The following is a 22790-nucleotide window of genomic DNA, read 5'->3' on the forward strand; positions in this document are numbered from 1 at the left end:
ACCATTTCAGGCTCCTGTGAAAGTGTACATGATACACGCTTTGTACGTTTGAACCATCATACATCATACGTTTATATAAATTATGGGTTTCTCCATGTTTCTTCTCATTTGCTATGGTTGTTGTTTTCAAATTGCTGTTTATTCTTTAATAGACTGAAGAGTGTTTGCCTAAATTAAGGTATTTAGGCCTAATTGAGCATACGAGGTAACGGGGCAAAATGGAACGTGGATCGGGACAAAACGGACTAGTGTGCCTCTTTGCCCGTACTTATTGCGGTCCGTTTTGCCCCCACGTGGTTAATTTGCTTTAAAGTTGACACGTTTCAAAAGAAGCTCACCAGTCGTTTACGTCTTGATCTTTTTTTTGAGCTTGTTGATATGGTCGTGGAAACAAAATGCAACTTTGGAATTACAGGCACACACAAAAGCTGTGTGCACTGATGGTAAAAACATGCTTACCATCGGTGATCGAAATTTTGCCCGGCCTCTAGGATTACTATTTGTTGACATTTATCATCGACAGCAACGTTTATGTTATACAAATAGTTATATCTAACACTACAGATGACCATAAAGACGGTATGACATGTAGCATAAGTTGTGGCGCGAAAGTCTGTTTTGCCCCCTGGGTCCGTTATACCCCACTCTCCCTTACTTCTGGGCAAATAATGGAGAAATTCACCAAATGCAACAACACGAATATATATTTGACAAATTCTTTGTTTACTCTTTCAGCTTCTGTATAAATCAAATGGCCTACATGTTGATAGCAGATAATATATACATGTAGTTAGACCTATTATTTGCCAAATAGATGTAGGCCTATAGGCTAATGTATAGGCCTATGTTGGTCTACACACTACGTTAGATCTTAGGCTTTGCCTTTTCATATTAGCTTAGTTACAGTTAATATAAAGTTCTAGAGTAAAAATGTTACCGTTTAATCTTTTTCAGAGGTGTGACATTTCTAATCCACAGTTCGCTGACCCTTGCACTTATGTCCTGCACTGGTGACCTGGAGGAAGCAGAAGTTGCGATAAGCATACTTGAGCAATCAGTCTGGATCCAGCAGGCGACAAGGCTGACGAGTACTGTTGGACAAGTGGTTATCAGTTTTCATTCGTGTCTCGTACTTTATCTACAATGTACGAGTCACCGAAAAGTTACACGCTGGCGTTGTGGCGTTGTCAACATGTCGTTTTTGGTTGATTCCTTTGTTATGTTGTTTTCTCAGGTAAACTGTTAGTAAGTTAAATGACAACACCTACCCCCTTGTTTCTTGGAATTCAATAAATAAGCGTTTCTAAGGCTACAAATTAAAACGAACAGGTGTTTGTCACGTTGACGTCTGCTTGCAACAACAACATGTATTGTCAGAATGAAAGGCGCGCTGTACTGAAGGCCTATGGTGCCGATCATGCTACTGATAGCTCTTGCTTAAGTGATATTTTCACATGGTGCTCACAGTGTTCCGTTTTACGTACAAAATGTAGGATATGCATAAATAATGATTGACAGGAGAAACAAATGATTACTAATAAAAAATATTGCAGTAAGAGCGATTTGTCTGCCAAATACTACAAATTCATGGAGAATATTCAATATTGCATGTTTGTAGACAGCAAAGAATCGTAAAAAGAGTACCTATTTGATACAGAAAACATGGATGTTCAATATAATCTGTTAAGTTAGTATGACGATAAAAACATGATTACCCGTAGTTCACTTTTCTTGGTTATGATTTATTTATTCATTTATTTGACTAGTGTTTTACGCCTTACTCAAGAATATTTCACTTATACTATGGTGGCCAGAATTATGGTACGAGGAAACCGGGCAAAGCCTGGGGGACACCCACGACCATCCAGAGGTTGCTGACAGTTTTTCCCACTTTCGACCGTTCTTGGTTGTGAAGGTGGATGTGTAGGCAGAGCTAGGACTAGGCCTACTGATACTGGATGTGATACAGGTATAATTGAGATGTATGTCTCTTGCATAGGTATCAAAGTTTTCATTTCTTCCTTGAGGGTTGTTGAACTTGTATCAGAGTAACCTTATAATTTGGAGATTATATTGTGATGCAGTATTCAGAAGTGTAACTTAAGTCTCGTCTCTCTAGTTTTAGGCCAAGGTCACAGTGCGGTGAACAGGCCCTGACAAAATTATTAATGCTGACCTTTCAGTTTCTCATGATCTCAGTGAAACATTGTGCACATGTTCAAATGGTTATGGCAGTGTAGTTGAATGAGTGAAATGACTTTGCTAATCAAAATTTTTGTTTCTAAATTTCAGGTGCTGTTTTTTGCAGGGGGATGGGTGTTTTTCTTGAAGCAGTTATTTCGTGATTATGAGGTATTTAAATTTTAAGTTATAGAAAGAGTAGTACTTCATGATTATTCACCAGAGACCCTGATCTTACTTATAACCTATGGCTCTATTGTATGTCAGAGGGCAATTGTTTCAGAGCACACATACATTGTATATTCCAGACAGCAACTTCTACAGTGTTTCTGAAATAAAAAAATAAGAGCAGAGACTGTGTGTTTAATTAGACTAGGATATCTGTCGTACACCTTTTCTGAGATGGAAACAAAGATCAAGTGTGGTATGACTCTACCTGAGTGAACTGCAGTGCAGTGGCATATGTAACACAGTGTGACAGTAATCAGTGTGTTTTATGGGTTAATTGGTTTTTTTTTTCATAAACAGGTGATTAAAGAGCAGAAATATATGTTTATTTTAATAACATTAAAACCTGGATGTATGTTGTTTTCTTCAGGTCCATCAGCCGGTGGTTTTGCTTGTCTTCTCCGTCACTTTCTCTCTCTGCTGCGCTATGTTTGAGCTGATCATCTTTGAAATACTAGGAATTCTTGACACCAGGTTCGAGTTTTCCATCATCTTCTGTTATAGAGACTGTAACTCGTAGTGTTAATGATACAAGATTTTATTTTCACTGGTTTTATTCCTATCAACGCGTTTCTGTTTTGCAGTTTTTGGTTCTTTTATTGGATTCATTCATACTGACTAGTTTTGGTACAGCTGTTGGCACTTTCAGGGGAATCTCTTCCTGTTCTCCATTGTGGTATTTTTGATAGCAGTAATACCATATTGCCTTCATATTGATTCATGTTCATCGTTTCTGTTTTACAGCTCTCGGTACTTTCACTGGAATCTCTTTCTGTTCTCCATCCTGGTTTTTCTGATAGCAGTGCTACCATTCTATATTGCCTACTACGTGGTCAGTAATGTCCGCTTTGGTAAGTCATAAGGAACAGTGATTTAGTTTACTGTTCGTCCTAATGCATGAACATATAGCTCCTGTGCTACATTAACTTCTTCTTTTTCAACAAAAAAACTGCTGGTTTTGTTCAGTTTAATATTTAATGTACATTTTGTGCATATGTGTATGTACATATATGTTTTAAGGCTTAAAATATCTGCTTTGATGGATGCTTATGTATGTTGTCATTCTGAGAAGTTTATGCAGGTAAACATTTCCATAGATACTGTAGTTCTTCAAACATTTCTCATGGTTACAAGGTGTTTATTCAAGCATATTTTGCTGAGTGATAAAATTATACTTTTTGCAAAGCTCTGAAACTGGCCAATACAACCAATGTAGTTTTGTTTCCGAAATCAAATTAAAAATGTGCATAAATTGCACTGAAAGTTGTTCTTTCATATACAGAAAGGCTGACCGTAGAATACCTGAATATGGATGAAACATAAATAATGTAACATGTTGAAATAGACAGGTGTAAATAATGTAACATGTTGAAATAGACACATGTAAATAATGTAACATGTTGAAATAGACACATGTAAATAATGTAACATGTTGAAAAAGACATGTTAAATCAACATTGATGCATTTTGTGTAATATCTGAAATATGTTTATAGTTCCACATAGAAAGGATGTTAAAGTGTTGCTGACGTGTGGTGCATGGACTTGCTTTCTTTACTTCTTCTGGAAAATTGGAGATCCATTTCCTATTCTTAGTCCTAAACATGGTGAGTCATTGGACAGTGTCTTACACCAGTATCTTGTTACCAGAAAAGTATGATAGACAATGTAATAATGCTGTGTGTATTGTTGTCACTTACAGGGGATATCATATGATAGACTATGTAATGATGCTGCATGTATTATTGTGGCTTACGGGGGATATCATATGATAGACTATGTAATAATGCTGTGTGTATTATTGTGGCTTACGGGGGGGATATCATATGATAGACAATGTAATAATGCTGCATGTATTATTGTGGCTGACGGGGGATATCATATGATAGACTATGTAATAATGCTGTGTGTATTATTGTGGCTGACGGGGGATATCATATGATAGACAATGTAATAATGCTGCATGTATTATTGTGGCTGACGGGGGATATCATATGATAGACTATGTAATAATGCTGCATGTATTATTGTGGCTGACGGGGGATATCATTCTGCAGTTGTTTCATGCGCTTCATCTTTGACCAATTAATTAACTGAGGCGTCTGGTTAAAGTACTGCCTTGTGTGACTATGAGACCTTGACGTGTAGGATGACTGTGTTTCTCTCACTGTCTACCTGTAGGATGTTTGAGTTTCTCTCACCGTGTATTTCAGGCATCTGCATGGTCTACCTGTAGGATGATTGTGTTTCTCTCACTGTCTACCTGTAGGATGATTGTGTTTCTCTCACCTTGTATTTCAGGTATCTTCTCTATAGAGCAGTGTATAGGCCGTGTGGGCGTGATCGGAGTCACACTCATGGCTTTACTCTCAGGCTTTGGTGCCGTCAACTGTCCCTATACTTACATGTCCTACTTTGTCAGGTAATAGTTTTTGTTTTTCTCAAGATTGCTGAACTTAAGTGTGGTAAATCTACACTTCATCAGACTCAGTACTTGAGCAGATTGAGTACTTGAGCAGATTGAGTACTTGAGCAGATTGAGTACTTGAGCAGACTGAGTACTTCAGCAGACTGAGTACATCAGCAGACTAAGTACTCCAGCAGACTGAGTACTTCAGCAGATCAAGTACTTGAGCAGATTGAGTACTTGAGCAGATTGAGTACTTGAGCAGATTGAGTACTTGAGCAGACTGAGTACATCAGCAGACCGAGTACTTCAGCAGACCGAGTACTTCAGCAGATCAAGTACTTCAGCAGAATGAGTACTTGAGCAGATTGAGTACTTGAGCAGACTGAGTACATCAGCAGACTGAGTACTTCAGCAGACCGAGTACTTCAGCAGATCAAGTACTTCAGCAGATCAAGTACTTCAGCAGACTGAGTACTTCAGCAGACCGAGTACATCAGCAGACTAAGTACTTCAGTAGACCGAGTACCTCAGCAGACTAAGTACTCCAGCAGATCGAGTACTTCCGCAGACTGAGTACTTCAGTAGACTGAGTACTTCAGCAGACCGAGTACATCAGCAGACTAAGTACTTCAGTAGACCGAGTACATCAGCAGACTAAGTACTCCAGCAGATTGAGTACTTCAGCAGACCGAGTACTTCCGCAGACCGAGTACTTGAGCAGATTGAGTACTTGAGCAGATTGAGTACTTGAGCAGATTGAGTACTTGAGCAGACTGAGTACATCAGCAGACCGAGTACTTCAGCAGACCGAGTACTTCAGCAGATCAAGTACTTCAGCAGACTGAGTACTTGAGCAGATTGAGTACTTGATCAGACTGAGTACATCAGCAGACTGAGTACTTCAGCAGACCGAGTACTTCAGCAGATCAAGTACTTCAGCAGATCAAGTACTTCCGCAGACTGAGTACTTCAGCAGACCGAGTACATCAGCAGACTAAGTACTTCAGTAGACCGAGTACCTCAGCAGACTAAGTACTCCAGCAGATCGAGTACTTCCGCGGACTGAGTACTTCAGCAGACTGAGTACTTCAGCAGACCGAGTACATCAGCAGACTAAGTACTTCAGTAGACCGAGTACATCAGCAGACTAAGTACTCCAGCAGATTGAGTACTTCAGCAGACCGAGTACTTCCGCAGACCGAGTACTTCAGCAGACCGAGTACATCAGCAGACTGAGCACTTCAGCAGACCGAGTACTTCAGCAGATCAAGTACTTCAGCAGATCGAGTACTTCCGCAGACTGAGTACTTCAGCAGACTGAGTACCTCAGCAGACTAAGTACTCCAGCAGATCGAGTACTTCAGCAGACCGAGTACTTCAGCAGACTGAGTACTTCAGCAGACCGAGTACATCAGCAGACTAAGTACTTCAGTAGACCGAGTACATCAGCAGACTGAGCACTTCAGCAGACTGAGCACTTCAGCAGACTGACATCACATGTATATGTATCATGTATTTTTAGATCACTATTTAGGTGAAACAGGTAATTTCAGTTGTACTTTTGATTGGTAATGAGGTCAATACTGACAAAAAATACACTAGGCTGGAAAAAAGTAACGTGTAGTTTTGTTTTCAGTGCCTCAGGGTTAAGTTTATAGTTGATTTATTTATTTGATTGGTGTTTTATGCTGTACCCAAGAATATTTCATGGCTGCCAGAGTTATGGTGGGCAGGAAACCAGGAAAATTCTGGAGGACCAGTTAACTTTGTACAAAAGTTTATATAATAATTTGATGTACTTAAGCACTACATGATAGACTCATGTTGGCGGACTGGGATATATGTGGTCAGAAAAGGTTCATGTATTGACTTGATTGTGCTTGAGTTATCTCCCCTGTTTGACTGTGACAGTTTTGTGTTTTAGGCATGTGAGTGAGGCCGACATCCAGAGTAGTGAGAGGAGGCTCATGCAGACCATGGACATGATTGTCATGAAGAAAAAGAGGTAAGACTGTCATGAAGTAAACAGCAGTGATATTGCCATGGATCAAATGTGGTAAGACTGTCGTGGAATAACCAGCAATGATATTGCCATGGATCAAATGTGGTAAGACTGTCATGAAGTAAACAGCAGTGATATTGCCATGGATCAAATGTGGTAAGACTGTCATGAAGTAAACAGCAGTGATATTGCCATGGATCAAATGTGGTAAGACTGTCATGAAGTAAACAGCAGTGATATTGCCATGGATAGAATGTGGTAAGACTGTTATGAAGTAAACAGCAGTGATATTGCCATGGATCAAATGTGGTAAGATTGTCATGAACTAAATAGCAGTAATATTATTATATGGAGAAAATATGGTAAAATTGTCATGGAAAAAACAGCAGTGATATTAATATGGAGAAAATATGGTAACATTGTCATGGAAAAAACAGCAGTAATGTTGCCATGGATCGAATGTGGTAAGACTGTTATGAACTAAACAGCAGTAATATTGCCATGGATCAAATGTGGTAAAATTGTCATGAACTAAATAGCAGTAATATTATTATATGGAGAAAATATGGTAAAATTGTCATGGAAAAAAAAGCAGTGATATTAATATGGAGAAAATATGGTAAAATTGTCATGGAAAAAACAGCAGTAATGTTGCCATGGATCAAATGTGGTAAGATTGTCATGAACTAAACAGCAGTAATATTATTATATGGAGAAAATATGGTAAAATTGTCATGGAAAAAACAGCAGTGATATTAATATGGAGGAAATATGGTAAAATTGTCATGGAAAAAACAGCAGCAATGTTGCCATGGATCAAATGTGGTAAGATTGTCATGAACTAAACACCAGTAATTTTAATATGGAGAAAATTTGGCAGATTGATCATGAAGAAAAGGCATTAATGTTGTCATGAAGAAATAGTGGTAAGATTGTCATGGAAAAAAGAACTCCAGCAGTATTATTACCATGGAAAAATGGTGATAAGATTATCATGAAGGAAAAGCAGTAATATTGTCATGAAGCTAAAGTGGTGATTATCATAAGGACAGAACAGGAATTAAGAGGTATTGTAAAAATTTTGGTAGTGATACTGAGTACCTCTTCACCAATCCTGTGAAGTAAAATCTAAAAAATAGAAATATGAAAGCTTAAATTTGGGATTATAATGTGTTTAGAAAAGACAACAAAATATGAATAGCATGAAGGGCGTATGACTCATGACATGAGAGCAGTTTTGTGTAGTTTGTGCTGACTTTGTATAACATGAGTATTATCCATGTCTGGAAGCTTGTCTGTGTTGTAGAATAGCACTGGCCAAGCAGGAGGGGTTGCGTCAGGCCAGTACAGCCCGGAGCTCTGGGGGAATCTGGGGCATGTTGAAGAGTGTCACCTCCAATACCTCTGGGGGAGAAAGTAAGTCACCTGTACAACACCTGTTGGGGAGAAAGTAAATCACTTGTACAACACCACTGGGGGAGAAAGTAAGTCACTTGTACAACACCACTGGGGGAGAAAGTAAGTCACCTGTACAACACCACATTATTCCCACCATTAAATATATGTATCACTGTGCATGTCTATGCTAAAAGGCAGTCTCTGAGTGTATACAGTGTGCAAGTTGAGCGTAGACCACCTACAGGTATGCTGCACGAAGAAAGGCAGTCTCTGCGAGTACGCAGTGTGTAAGTTGAGTGTAGGCCACCTACAGGTATGCTGCACGAAGAAAGGCAGTCTCTGAGTGTATACAGTGTGTAAGTTGAGTGTAGGCCACCTTCAGGTATGCTGCATGAAGAAAGGCAGTCTCTGAGTGCATACAGTGTGTAATTTGAGCATAGGCCACCTTCAGGTATGCTGCACGAAGGAAGGCAATCTCTGAGTGGATACAGTGTGTAAGTTGAGTGTAGGCCACCTTCAGGTATGCTGCATGAAGAAAGGCAGTCTCTGAGTGCATACAGTGTGTAATTTGAGCATAGGCCACCTTCAGGTATGCTGCACGAAGGAAGGCAGTCTCTGAGTGGATACAGTGTGTAATTTGAGCATAGGCCACCTTCAGGTATGCTGCATGAAGAAAGGCAGTCTCTGAGTGGATACAGTGTGTAAGTTGAGTGTAGGCCACCTAGAGGTATGCTGCATGAAGAAAGGCAGTCTCTGAGTGTGTACAGTGTGTAATTTGAGCATAGGCCACCTTCAGGTATGCTGCATGAAGAAAGGCAGTCTCTGAGTGCATACAGTGTGTAATTTGAGCATAGGCCACCTTCAGGTATGCTGCATGAAGAAAGGCAGTCTCTGAGTGGATACAGTGTGTAAGTTGAGTGTAGGCCACCTAGAGGCATGCTGCATGAAGAAAGGCAGTCTCTGAGTGCATACAGTGTGTAATTTGAGCATAGGCCACCTTCAGGTATGCTGCATGAAGAAAGGCAGTCTCTGAGTGGATACAGTGTGTAAGTTGAGTGTAGGCCACCTAGAGGCATGCTGCATGAAGAAAGGCAGTCTCTGAGTGCATACAGTGTGTAATTTGAGGGTAGGCCACCTACATGTAGATGTCTTGTGTCCTCTGCTTCAGATATAGGTTTACTACAGCAGGAGACTGGGGCCCTAGAGGAGCTGGGGAGACAACTCTTCCTGGAAACTGTGGACCTGAACAACACTGTGGTAATGATTGCATCCTACATTGTAATTGTGTTCTGTCTCTTCCAGTAGGACTGAATATTCATTGAGCTAAGGTGAAAAGAAAATGGATTCTGAATGCATATTGTTTGGAAGATGAGCATTTGCACTGTGTGTAGAATAGAGTTTTAACAGCCTATGGAGATGTTTACATTATTCCCTTGATTTGAACCAACGTGTAATAATTGTGTGTTTAAACATTTACTGATTAGAACAGGACAAAACATTTAGTGATTAGAGTAGGATGAAGTATTTAGTGATTAGAACAGGATAGAACATTTAGTGATTAGAATAGGATGGAATATTTAGTGATTAGAACAGGACGAAATATTTAGTTATTAGAATATGATGAAATATTTAGTTATTGGAACAGGACAAAATATTTAGTGATTAGAATAGGATGGGACATTTAGTGATTAGAACAGGATGGAACATTTAGTGATTAGAACAGGACGAAATATTTAGTGATTAGAGTAGGATGGAACAGTTATTAGAACATGATGGAACATTTAGTGATTAGAATAGGACAATGTTTAGTGATTAGAACAGGACGAAACATTTAGTGTTTGGAACAGGACAAAGTACTTAGTGACTGGAATATGATGAAATATTGAGTGATTAGAACAGGATGGAACATTTAGTGATTAGAATAGGAAGGAACATTTAGTGATTAGAACAGGACGAAAAATTTAGTGATTTGAACAGGACGAAATATTTAGTGATTAGAATATGATAAAATATTTAGTGATTAGAACAGGACAAAATATTTTGTGATTAGAACAGGATGAAATATTTAGTGATTAGAATGGGAAGGAACATTTGGTGATTAGAACAGGACAAAATATTTAGTGATTAGAACAGGACGAAACATTTAGTGTTTGGAACAGGACGAAATACTTAGTGATTGGAATATGATGAAATATTTAGTGATTAGAACAAGATGGAACATTTAGTGATTAGAATAGGAAGGAACATATAGTGATTAGAACAGGACGAAATATTTAGTGATTAGAACAGGACGAAATATTTAGTGATTAGAACAGGACGAAATAATTAGTGATTAGAACGTGACGAAATATTTAGTGATTAGAACAGGACGAAATATTTAGTGACTAGAATATGATGAAATATTTAGTGATTAGAACAGGACAAAATATTTTGTGATTAGAACAGGATGAAATATTTAGTGATTAGAATGGGATGGAACATTTAGTGATTAGAATAGGACGAAATTTTTAGTGATTAGAACAGGATGAAATATTTAGTGATTAGAACAGGATAGAACATTTAGTGATTAGATCAGGATCAAATATTTAGTGATTAGAACAGCACGAAATATTTAGTTATTAGAATAGGATGAAATATTTAGTGATTAATATAGGATGGAACATTTAGTGATTAGAACTGGCTAAATATTTGATGGTTGGAACAAGATAAAATGTTCGGTGTTTCTGGTTTCTTGTTTTATTTCTTAACAGGAGAGGATCAGGTATTCCAAGACATTTAAAGGCCGATACTTTAATTTCCTTGGTTATTTCTTCTCCATGTACTGTGTTTACAAGACCTTCATGGTATGTTGATGTGCAGCTTTATGCATGGAAAGTTACAATGTAATAGCAGCTTAATAGCATTGAGTGAATTATTCTTCATGTTTCATTCAGCATATGCAGCTTTATCTATTCTGCGGTGTAAAGTATGAACATTAGCAACTCTGATGTTGTCTTCCCTTTTAGACGAAAAGTTTTCTCAGTTTGTTATCCAAGTTTTAATATAGTTCAGTGTGGAACATAAATTTTACAATGTTAACCATGTAGTTCTGGAACGTGTAATGGCATTCACTCCAGTGTGCTGGATGGTACTAAGTTACAATGTACCTCCCCTTCTACCTACATCACAAAATCAACCTTTCCTTCAAAATAGAAAAAGGCACAATAATTATGATTTTCTTTTTTTGTGTCCATGTGAAAGGCGACAGTAAACATTATATTTGATCGTGTGGGAAAGAAAGATCCAATAACCAGGGGCACCGAAATAGCCGTCAATTACCTGGGCATCCAGTTTGATGTAAGTATGTCTAGCTGGCAATTTACCTGGGGCTCCAGTTTGATGTAAGTATGTCTAGCTGTTATTTTACCTGGGGGTCCGGTTTGATGTAGGTATGTCTAGCTATCAATTTACCTGGGGGGTCCACTTTGATGTTAGTCATTTGTAGCTATCAGTTACCTTGTCGTCCAGTTTGAAGTGAGTATGTTTTTAGGTGTTAGTTACCTGGGCTTACAGGTTGATTATAATCTGTTTGTAGCTGTCAATTTTCTGGTCATCCTGGTTGATGTTAATCTGTTTGTAGCCGTCATTTACCTGGGCATGCAGGTTGATGTTAATCTGTTTGTAGGTGTCAATTACCTGACCATCCAGTTTGATGTTAATCTGATTGTTGCTGTCAATTGCCTGATCATGCAGGTTGATCTTAATCTGTTTGTGGCTGTCATTTACCTGGTCATGCAGGTTGATGTTAATCTGTTTGAGGCTGTCAATTACCTGGTCATCCAGGTTGATGTTAATCTGTTTGTGGCTGTCAGTTACCTGGTCATGCAGGTTGATGTTAATCTCTTTGTGGCTGTCATTTACCTGGGCATGCAGGTTGATGTTAATCTGTTTGTGGCTGTCAGTTACCTGGTCATGCAGGTTGATGTTAATCTCTTTGTGGCTGTCATTTACCCTGTCATGCAGGTTGGTTTTAATCTGTTTGTGGCCATCAATTACCTGGTCATCCAGGTTGATGTTAATCTGTTTGTGGCTGTCAGTTACCTGGTCATGCAGGTTGATGTTAATCTGTTTGTAGGTGTCATTTACTTGGTCATGCAGGTTGATGTTAATCTGTTTGTAGGTGTCATTTACCTGGTCATGCAGGTTGATCTTAATCTGTTTGTAGGTGTCATTTACCTGGTCATGCAGCTTGATGTTAATCTGTTTGTGGCTGTCAGTTACCTGGTCATGCAGGTTGATGTTAATCTGTTTGTAGGGGTCATTTACCTGGTCATGCAGGTTGATCTTAATCTGTTTGTAGGTGTCAGTTACCTGACCATCCAGTTTAATGTTAATTTGTTTGTAGGTGTCATTTACCTGGGCCTGCAGGTTGATGTTAATCTGTTTGAAGGTGTCAATTATCTGGTTATCCAAGTTTATGTTAATCTGTTTTTATGTGTCACTTACCTGGGCAATTGGGTTTGTGTGTGTTTATTGCCAACAGTTACTGTCCTTGGTACACCACTTATTGCGTGTAATCATTGTTTGATGTGATGTTTTCTTCTACCCAGGTCAAGTTCTGGTCTCAACAAATATCCTTCCTTTTAGTGGGTATAATCATTGTCACATCAATACGCGGACTTCTTTTGACGCTTACCAGAGTAAGTATACAGATCGTTTATGATTACACCAATCTTGTGATTACACCAGTCTTGTTATGATTACATTAGTCTTGTTGTGATTACACCAGCCTTGTTATGATTACATATGTCTTGTTGTGATTACACCAAGCTTCTTACGATTACACCAGCCTTGTTACGATTACACCAGCCTGATTACACCAGCCTTGTTATGATTACACCAGCCTTGTTATGATTACACCAGCCTTGTTATGATTACATTAGTCTTGTTGTGATTACACCAAGCTTCTTACGATTACGCCAGCCTTGTTACGATTACACCAGCCTTGTTATGATTACACCAGTCTTGTTATGATTACACCAGTCTTCTTACCATTACACCAGTCTTGTTATGATTACACCAGTCTTCTTACCATTACACCAGTCTTGTTATGATTACACCAGTCTTCTTACCATTACACCAGCCTTGTTACGATTACATCAGTCTTGTTACGATTACATCAGTCTTGTTACGATTACATCAGTCTTGTTACGATTACACCAGCCTTCTTACCATTACACCAGCCTTGTTACGATTACATCAGTCTTGTTACGATTACACCAGCCTTCTTACCATTACACCAGCCTTGTTATGGCCACCACACTTTCTTTTAACAATAGCTGTACCAGTAATGTGTTTAATAACTGTAATGTGTTTAATCTATTACTGATTTCAGCGCAGTGTGTTCAAGTGCAAAACTTGTGCAGTTGTTATCATTTGTTAGTTGACTATAAGATGTGCAAAAGCCAACGATGAGATAAACTAGGGGTTTGTTACCATTGACTAGTATGAGTTGGGGATAGTGTCTGTGAGGAAAGTTGGGTCAGCAACAGTTATCTCCCCTTAGTCAGCAGGTTGCTTCTTTTCTCTAGCTGGCGTTGTCCCAGGCTGGTGCACATGTTGTCTAAGTATTTGACATGCTGTCTGTTTTATTTCACAGTTTTTTTATGCCATAGCCAGCAGCAAATCCTCCAATGTAATTGTGTTGTGTCTAGCGCAGATAATGGTGAGTAGAGATGTGACAGGTCAGCTGATAGACATGTACACACACTATCTTTTCCTCTCACATATCCATTTCCCTTTTATTTAGATGTCTGTCACATTGATGTTATCAAATAATCCCATTTTGTGTAGACTTTTGCTCATTTTCACAAGAGATTTCAATTCTGATTATGTGATGTAGCTGACAAAGTGCCAGGCGTTAAACCTTGCATGAGTCAGCTGGAGCGTGATCCAATCATGCAGCTAAATACCTCTCTGTATGGTATGCACGTAGTAGCTGAATCATACACCCCATGGTATACCTCTCTGTACAATATGCACATAGCAGCTCAGTTATACACCCTATGGTATACCTCTCTGTACAGTATGCATGTAGCAGCTGAATCACACAACCCTATGGTATACCTCTCTGTACAGTGCACATGTAGCAGCTGAATCATACAACCCTATGGTATACCTCTCTGTATATTGCACATGTAGCAGCTGAATCATATAACCCTATCATACACCTCTCTGTACAGTATACATATAGCAGCTGAATCATACAACCCCATGGTATACCTCTCTGTACACTATGCATATAGCAGCTGAATCATACAGCCCCATGGTATACCTCTCTGTATAGTGCACATGTAGCAGCTGAATCATACAACTCTATGGTATACCTCTCTGTATAGTGCACATGTAGCAGCTGAATCATACAACCCTATCATATACCTCTCTGTACACTGCACATATAGCAGCTGAATCATACAACCCCATGGTATACCTCTCTGTATAGTGCACATGTAGCAGCTGAATCATACAACCCCATGGTATACCTCTCTGTATAGTGCACATGTAGCAGCTGAATCATACAACCCTATCATATACCTCTCTGTACACTGCACATATAGCAGCTGAATCATACAACCCCATGGTATACCTCTCTGTATAGTGCACATGTAGCAGCTGAATCATACAACTCTATCATATACCTCTCTGTACAGTGCACATGTAGCAGCTGAATCATACAACCCCATGGTATACCTCTCTGTATATTGCACATGTAGCAGCTGAATCATACAACCCTATCATACACCTCTCTGCACAGGATGCATATAGCAGCTGAATTATTTAACCCCATGGTATACCTCTCTGTATAGTGCACATGTAGCAGCTGAATCATACAACCCTATCATACACCTCTCTGCACAGGATGCATATAGCAGCTGAATTATTTAACCCCATGGTATACCTCTCTGTACAGTGCACATGTAGCAGGTGGATCATACAGCCCCATGGTATACCTCTCTGTACAGTATGCATATATCAGCTGAATCATACAACACTATCATATACCTCTCAGTACAGTGCACATATAGCAGCTGAATCATACAACCCCATGGTATACCTCTCTGTATAGTGCACATGTAGCAGCTGAATCATACAACCCTATCATACACCTCTGTGTACAGTGCACATGTAGCAGGTGGATCATACAGCCCCATGGTATACCTCTCTGTACACTATGCATATAGCAGCTGATTCATACAACCCCATGGTATACCTCTCTGTGAAGTGCATATGTAGCAGGTGAATCATACAAGCCCATTGTATATATGTACCAGGGGCCTGCGTGGCTCAGTTGATTCGCACTCTAGCGCAGCGTAATGATTCAGGAGTCTCTCACCAATGCGGTCGCTGTGAGTTCAAGTCCAGTTAATGCTGGATTCCTCTCTGGCCGTATGTTGGAAGGTGTGACAGTAACTTGCGGATGGTCGTGGGTTTCCCCCAGGCTCTGCCCGGTTTCCACCCACCATAATGCTGGTTGCCGAAATATTCTTGAGTACGGCATAAAACACCAATCAAATAAATAAATATATATACAGTCATGGAAAAAATTATTAGACCACTCATATTTTCTTTGGTTTCTTGTTCATTTTAATGCCTGGCAACCCTAAAGGTGTATTAACCGAAGATTACAATGAATACGACAAAAATCCAGCTGATTCCATAATACGTTGTCGTATTTGATATGCTTTAAGGTCAGTTGTATTCCTAGGGTGTATGCGAGGCAATTTCATGCTTTCCATTTACATGCAGACTTACATAAAGAGTGGTTTCCTGTTTACATGTAGGCTTACATAAATGGGGGTCTCTTGTTTATATATTAAGACGCAGCACAACTCGGTAGTTGTCAGCTCCCATAATGCCTAAAACGAAAGAATTATGTGGAGCCAGAAAGGCAGCCATCTTGGCACACCTGGATACTGGATTGAGCGAGCGACGAGTGGCCAAAAAACTGAAGATCTCTAAGACAGCAGTTCATTACACCAAGAAAAAGCAAGCCGAACATAGTACTACAAAACTGCTAGCTGGTCGAGGCAGGAAACGTCTTTCTACCCCACAAGATGACCGAGCACTCATCCGGTCCTGTATCAAGAATCGTCGTCAGACCTCCAGAGACCTTAGAAATGAGTGGGCATTGTCAACAAATGTGACTTGTTCAGCAAGAACAGTTCGAAACCGACTTCTTGAAGCTGGTCTAAAGTTGCACAGGGCACGGAAGAAGCCCTTCATCAACGAGAGGCAGCGGAAGGCCCGCTTGCGTTTTGCGAGGGATCACAAGAATTGGACTGTTGATGATTGGGCTAAAGTTCTCTTCAGTGATGAATCCAATTTTGAGTTGATGCCTACTCCAGCCAACTTACTGGTTAGGAGGAAGCCTGGGGAAGCCTACAAACCAGACTGCCTTGCTCCTACTGTAAAGCATGGGGGTGGATCAGTGATGATCTGGGGTTGTTTCAGTATGGGTGGAACAGGACAGATGCAGTTGTGTGAAGGGAGAATGAACCAAGTCACATACAGAGCTACTCTTGAAAACAGTCTTCTTCCATCAGCTGCTAAACTCTTTCCTGGCTCGAATGACTGGATTTTCCAACAAGACAATGCCCCTTGCCACACGGCAAGGTCAGTTAAAACCTGGATAGAGAACCGGAACATTCGAACCATGAATTGGCCTGCTCAGTCACCTGATCTGAATCCAATTGAAAACCTGTGGAATATTATCAAGTTCAAAATGGAGAACCACATGCCCAAAAACAAAGCAAATTTGTTCGAATTTTTGCAACAGGAATGGGCTGCTGTGACCGCAGGGCAATGTAACAAACTGGTGGAGAGCATGCCAAGGTGCATGGCTGCAGTCATCAAAAACAATGGGCATGCAATCAAGTACTAACTCCCGTATGAGACTGAGAGTCATGTGACTACGTGACTAGGAGACAGGAGAAAAAATGAAATGCCAAAATGTTTTTGAGAATACAGTTGCCACATCTACAGATGTATGAACTTAAGTGATTTTGGTCATTGTCAAGAAAGTCATAGAGAACTGATAGATATCACCTCTTAAATAAAACCCTTATGAACTATTTCTGTTTTCATCACTTTCTTTGCCCAAACAAATGTTCCTTCATTTGTGCAAGGTTTTAAAATGAACAAGAAATGGGAGAAAGCAAGGGTGGTCTAATAATTTTTTCCATGACTGTATACCCATACCTCTATGTACAGAGCCCATGCAGCAGCTGAATCATACAAGGTGTTCCTTCACTAAGCTGTTTGGTATGTAGGATTAGTAAAGACTGATTCTGAAGACTGTTGTACATACTTCAGTCCTACATGTACCTGACTTACAACCACACAATTTTGTCCACAGAAGGAAAACAGCTTTATGCTGGTAACTTTAACAAAGTTTTCATGTTATCATAATGTCAGGGAATTCTTGAATGTTGAATGTGGATATGTTGTACATGAGTGTTTTTGTATGTGTACAGGGCATGTACTTTGTCTCCTCGGTCTTACTGATCCGGATGAACATGCCCCCAGAATACAGGTCAGTCTCCTCACCAGCTGTTTGTGCCCTCACCAGCTGTTTGTGCCCTCTCTAGCTGTTTATTCGTTCACCAGCTGTCTGCCCTCTCACCACCTATCTGTGCCCTCACCAGCTGTTTGTCCCCTCATTAGTTCTCTGTGCCCTCATTAGCTGTGTCTGTGCCCTCATTAAATGCCCTCATTAGTTGTCTCATTAGTTGTCTGTGCCCTCATCATCTGTCTTTGCCCTCATCAGTTCTCTGTGCCCTCATCAGTTGTCTGTGCTGACATCAGTTGTCTGTGCTCTCATCAATTCTCTGTCCCATCAGTTGTGTGTCCCATCAGTGTCTCTCTGTCCCCTCATCAGTTGTCTGTCCCATCAGTGTCTTATTCTGCCCTTGTCAGTTGTCTGTCCCATCAGTGTTTCTGTGTGCCCTCATCAGTTGTCTGTCCCATCAGTGTCTCTCTGTGCCCTCATCAGTTGTCTGTCCCATCAGTGTCTCTGTGCCCTCATCAGTTGTCTGTCCTATCAGTGTCTCTGTGCCTCATCAGTTGTCTGTCCCATCAGTGTCTCTCTGTGCCCTCATCAGTTGTCTGTGCCATCAGTGTCTCTCTGTGCCCTCATCAGTTGTATGTCCCATCATTTTCTTCTGTTCCCTCATCAGTTGTCTGTCCCATCAGTGTCTCTGTGCCCTCATCAGTTGTTTGTCCCATCAGTGTCTCCCTTCACTACATGTACATGTAGTAGTCTACAACTCTGCGTATTCACCTACAATGACTCTCTCCACCCATCTCCACCCCCACCCCCCTTCTTACAATAAACCGGCAGTCAGGCTTGTATGACTGTTTTATCGTTCATAGAAGAGCACCTAAAGTCTGACACCAACAGAGTGTGTATATATGTTCTGTGTACATCATGAGTTGGAAAATTTTCCACTTACCTGGTAAATGTCTGTGTTTTGGCTATTTTTATTTTTTCCTTCCATAAAACTCATTGCCATTGTATACATTAAATTGCAGTCAAGTATGTGTAACAACAGACCAAACTTTTCTCAGTGCAAACCTAAACCTCCCCTTGTTTACCTGCCTGTAGCAAGTCATTCCTAGTGGCCTAACACTACGATGTGAGCCTCTGTCACTCTGTCTTCACACCTGATCTGTTTCAGATCCATCATTACAGAGGTACTTGGAGAGCTTCAGTTTAACTTTTACCATCGCTGGTTTGATGTCATATTCCTGGTCAGCGCACTCTCCAGTATTGGCTTCCTCTACATAGCTCATCAGCAGTCTCCTGAGAAACAGATGTCCTAGCAGGAGGTTTTAGCCAGGTGTCCTACATCTAGCAGGGTTTCCTAGGCGGGTGTGCTAGCCGGGTGTCAAAGCCAGATATCAATGACAAGTTTCCGAGTGTGACAGCAGGATGCCCTGTCCAGGTGACTTGCATATAGACAGGATTCTGCAGGGAACACAGATTGTGGGACCTACATGCCTTGACGTGGATGTGGACTTGTCTGCTCACACTGTGAGTTAGCTGGATGGCATTCCATCATTATGAGATTCACACAGGCACACAGACAATGGAGTGCTATCCGTTTGAACCTGGCTGCATTCATCTAGGGACGCATATGTAGAATTTTGAATATAGTGTTGAATTCAACCTTTACAACATTCAACCAGTCTAGAGCAGCCTGCTAGAAATCTGGTTGTAGCCTGCTGTAGACTGGTCATGGCTGTAGCCTGCTGTGGACTGGTCATGGCTGTAGCCTGCTGTGGACTGGTCATGGCTGTAGCCTGCTGTGGACTGGTCATGGCTGTAGCTTGCTGTGGACTGGCCATGGATGTAGCCTGCTGTGGACTGACCATGGATGTAGCCTGCTGTGGACTGGTCATGGCTGTAGCCTTCAGTGGACTGACCATGGCTGTAGCCTGCAGTGGACTGACCATGGCTGCAGCCTGCTGTGGACTGGCCATGGCTGTAGCTTGCTGTGGACTGGCCATGGCTATAGCCTGCTGTGGACTGGCCATGGCTGTAGCCTGCTGTGGACTGGTCATGGCTGTAGCCTCTTATTGGCATAGCTGCTGTATTATTCTTATAGCTTTCATTAGACATTGCTGCACCTGGGTATGTGCATATAATCTATGTTTAAAGGAGATTTGTTACTTCAAACTGAAGAATCCATTTACAGTGTGAATCTAGCGTAGGATTTGCCTTTTCTAACTAAGTCTGTAGAAGTTATATCAAAAAATATAGATTGCTTCTTTCAGACAATCTACTCTGGGCAAAAATTATAAGTTATATGTATGAGCTGACGATTTCTCATTGAATCTATATGTCTCTTCTGTATAGAAATGTGCAATAGTTGTCAATTTTAATATAAATTATAATAATTGTTTATTTAAAATCCTGTGTTTTTTTATTTAAAAGTAAAAAATATCTCTCTAAAAGTTAAGCGAATTACGTCATTGGTCATCAATCTTTGGCCCATTCACTGTTTTTTATCGCCTAACTGGAGGTGGTTGGGTGCCTGTTTGTTCTCAGGCTTCTCTGCTTCTCTAGTCCCTTACTGGTGTGGACACGTGTTTGAATCCTCCTCAAACAGGTTCCTCCGTCTGGTTCTCAGCGAAAACAGCGAGACCCTCACCAATGAGGATGCGTGTTTGAATCCTGCTCACATTGGTTCTGCCGTCAGGTTCTCATGGAAGACAGCGAGACCCTCACTCATGTGGACATGTGTTCTAATCCTACTTACACTGGTTCCGCCATCAGGCTCTCATGGAAGACAGCGAGACTCTCACTGATGTGGACACGTGTTGTAATCCTGCTCACACTAGTTCCGCCGTCAGGTTCTTACAGAAGACAGCGAGACCCACATTGATGTGGACACGTGTTCTAATCCTGCTCACATTGGTCACAGAAACAGCAAGACTCTTACTGATGTGGACACGTGGTAGAATCCTGCTCACATTGGTTCCACAGTCAGGTTCTCACAGAAGACAGCAAGACCCTCACTGATGTGGACACGTGTTGTAATCCTGCTCACACTGGTTCCGCTGTCAGGTTCTCACACAAGACAGCGAGACCCTCACTCATGTAGACAGGTGTTCTTATCCTGCTAACATTGGTTTGGCTGTCAGGTTTTCACAGAAGACAGCGAGACCCTCATGGAAGGGGACACGTGTTTGAATCCTGCTCACATTGGTTCCGCCGTCAGGTTCTCACAGAAGACAGCGAGACCCTCACTGATGTGGATACGTTTTCTAATCCTGTTCACCTTGGTTCCGCCGTTGGGTTCTCACAGCGAGACCCTCACTGATGTGGATACGTTTTCTAATCCTGTTCACCTTGGTTCCGCCGTTAGGTTCTCACAGCGAGACCCTCACTGATGTGGATACGTTTTCTAATCCTGTTCACCTTGGTTCCGCCGTTAGGTTCTCACAGCGAGACCCTCACTGATGTGGATACGTTTTCTAATCCTGTTCCCATTGGTTCCGCCGTTAGGTTCTCACAGCGAGACCCTCACTGATGTGGACACGTGTTCTAATCCTGCTCGCATTCATTCCTCCGTTTGGTTCTCACCGAAAACACCAAGACCCTGACCAATGAGAATGCGTGTTTGAATTCTGCTCACACTGGTTTCGCCGTGAGGATCTCACAGAAGACAGCGAGACTCTCACTGACGTGGACACGTGTTCTCATCCTGCTCACCATGTTTCCGCCGTCAGGTTCTCACAGAAGACAGCGAGACCCTCATTGATGTGGTGTACACGTGTTTTAATCCTGCTCACATTTGTTCCTCCATCAGTTTCCCAAAGAAGACAGCGAGAGTCTCACTGATGTGGACAGGTGTTTGAATCCTGCTCACATTAGTTCCTCTGTCAGGTTCTCACAAAAGACAGCGAGACTCTCACTGAGATCGACACGTGTTTGAGTCCTGTTCATGCTGGTCCCGCTGTCAGGTTCTCACAAAAGACCGCGAGACTCTCACTGATGTGGACACGTGTTCTAATCCTGTTCATGCTGGTCCCGCTATCAGGTTCTCACAAAAGACAGCGAGACTCTCACTGAGATCGACACGTGTTTGAGTCCTGTTCATGCTGGTCCCGCTGTCAGGTTCTCACAAAAGACAGCGAGACTCTCACTGAGATCGACACGTGTTTGAGTCCTGTTCATGCTGGTCCCGCTGTCAGGTTCTCACAGAAGACAGCGAGACTCTCACAGATGTGGACACGTGTTCTCATCCTGCTCACCATGTTTCCGCCGTCAGGTTCTCACAGAAGACAGCGAGACCCTCATTGATGTGGTGTACACGTGTTTTAATCCTGCTCACATTTGTTCCTCCATCAGTTCCTCAAAGAAGACAGCGAGAGTCTCACTGATGTGGACAGGTGTTTGAATCCTGCTCACATTAGTTCCTCTGTCAGGTTCTCACAAAAGACAGCGAGACTCTCACTGAGATCGACACGTGTTTGAGTCCTGTTCATGCTGGTCCCGCTGTCACGTTCTCACAAAAGACCGCAAGACTCTCACTGATGTGGACACGTGCTCTAATCCTGTTCATGCTGGTCCCGCTGTCAGGTTCTCACAGAAGACAGCGAGACTCTCACTGATGTGGACACGTGTTCTCATCCTGCTCACCATGTTTCCGCCGTCAGGTTCTCACAGAAGACAGTGAGACCCTCATGGAGGTGGACACGTGTTCTAATCCTGTTCACGTTGGTTCCGCCGTTAGGATCTCACAGAAGACAGCGAGACTCTCACTGACGTGGACGCATGTTCTCATCCTGCTCACCTTGGTTCCGCCGTCAGGTTCTCACAAAAGACAGCGAGACCCTCATTGATATGATGTACACGTGTTTTAATCCTGCTCACATTGGTTCTGCCATCAGTATCTCACAGAAGACAGCGAGACCCTCATGGATGTGGACACGTGTTCTAATCCTGTTCACATTGGTTCCGCTGTTAGGTTCTCACAGAAGACAGCGAGACCCTCACTGATGTGGACGTGTGTTCTCATCCTGTTCC

At 41.4% G+C, this 22790-nt stretch overlaps 2 protein-coding genes across 2 annotated transcripts; one reads left to right on the forward strand and one right to left on the reverse strand.

Moving 5' to 3' along the window:
* Nucleotides 1-1162: 1162 nt before the first annotated feature.
* On the forward strand, nt 1163-20217 carry LOC135462164 (Golgi pH regulator-like). Its single transcript, XM_064739541.1, has 15 exons — nt 1163-1234; nt 2293-2352; nt 2780-2883; nt 3154-3260; nt 3905-4015; nt 4710-4830; nt 6743-6823; nt 8127-8236; nt 9387-9475; nt 10969-11061; nt 11459-11554; nt 12808-12897; nt 13857-13922; nt 17731-17789; nt 18934-20217. Exons 1-15 carry the CDS (start codon nt 1193-1195, stop codon nt 19076-19078), a joined length of 1374 nt encoding a protein of 457 aa, XP_064595611.1. The 5' UTR covers nt 1163-1192; the 3' UTR covers nt 19079-20217.
* LOC135466015 (platelet glycoprotein Ib alpha chain-like) lies at nt 19421-19819 on the reverse strand. Its single transcript, XM_064743405.1, has one exon. It carries the CDS (start codon nt 19817-19819, stop codon nt 19421-19423), a length of 399 nt encoding a protein of 132 aa, XP_064599475.1.
* Nucleotides 20218-22790: the final 2573 nt, after the last annotated feature.

The sequence above is a fragment of the Liolophura sinensis genome, chromosome 1 (genome assembly GCF_032854445.1).
Source record: "Liolophura sinensis isolate JHLJ2023 chromosome 1, CUHK_Ljap_v2, whole genome shotgun sequence".
Lineage (NCBI taxonomy): Eukaryota > Metazoa > Mollusca > Polyplacophora > Chitonida > Chitonidae > Liolophura > Liolophura sinensis.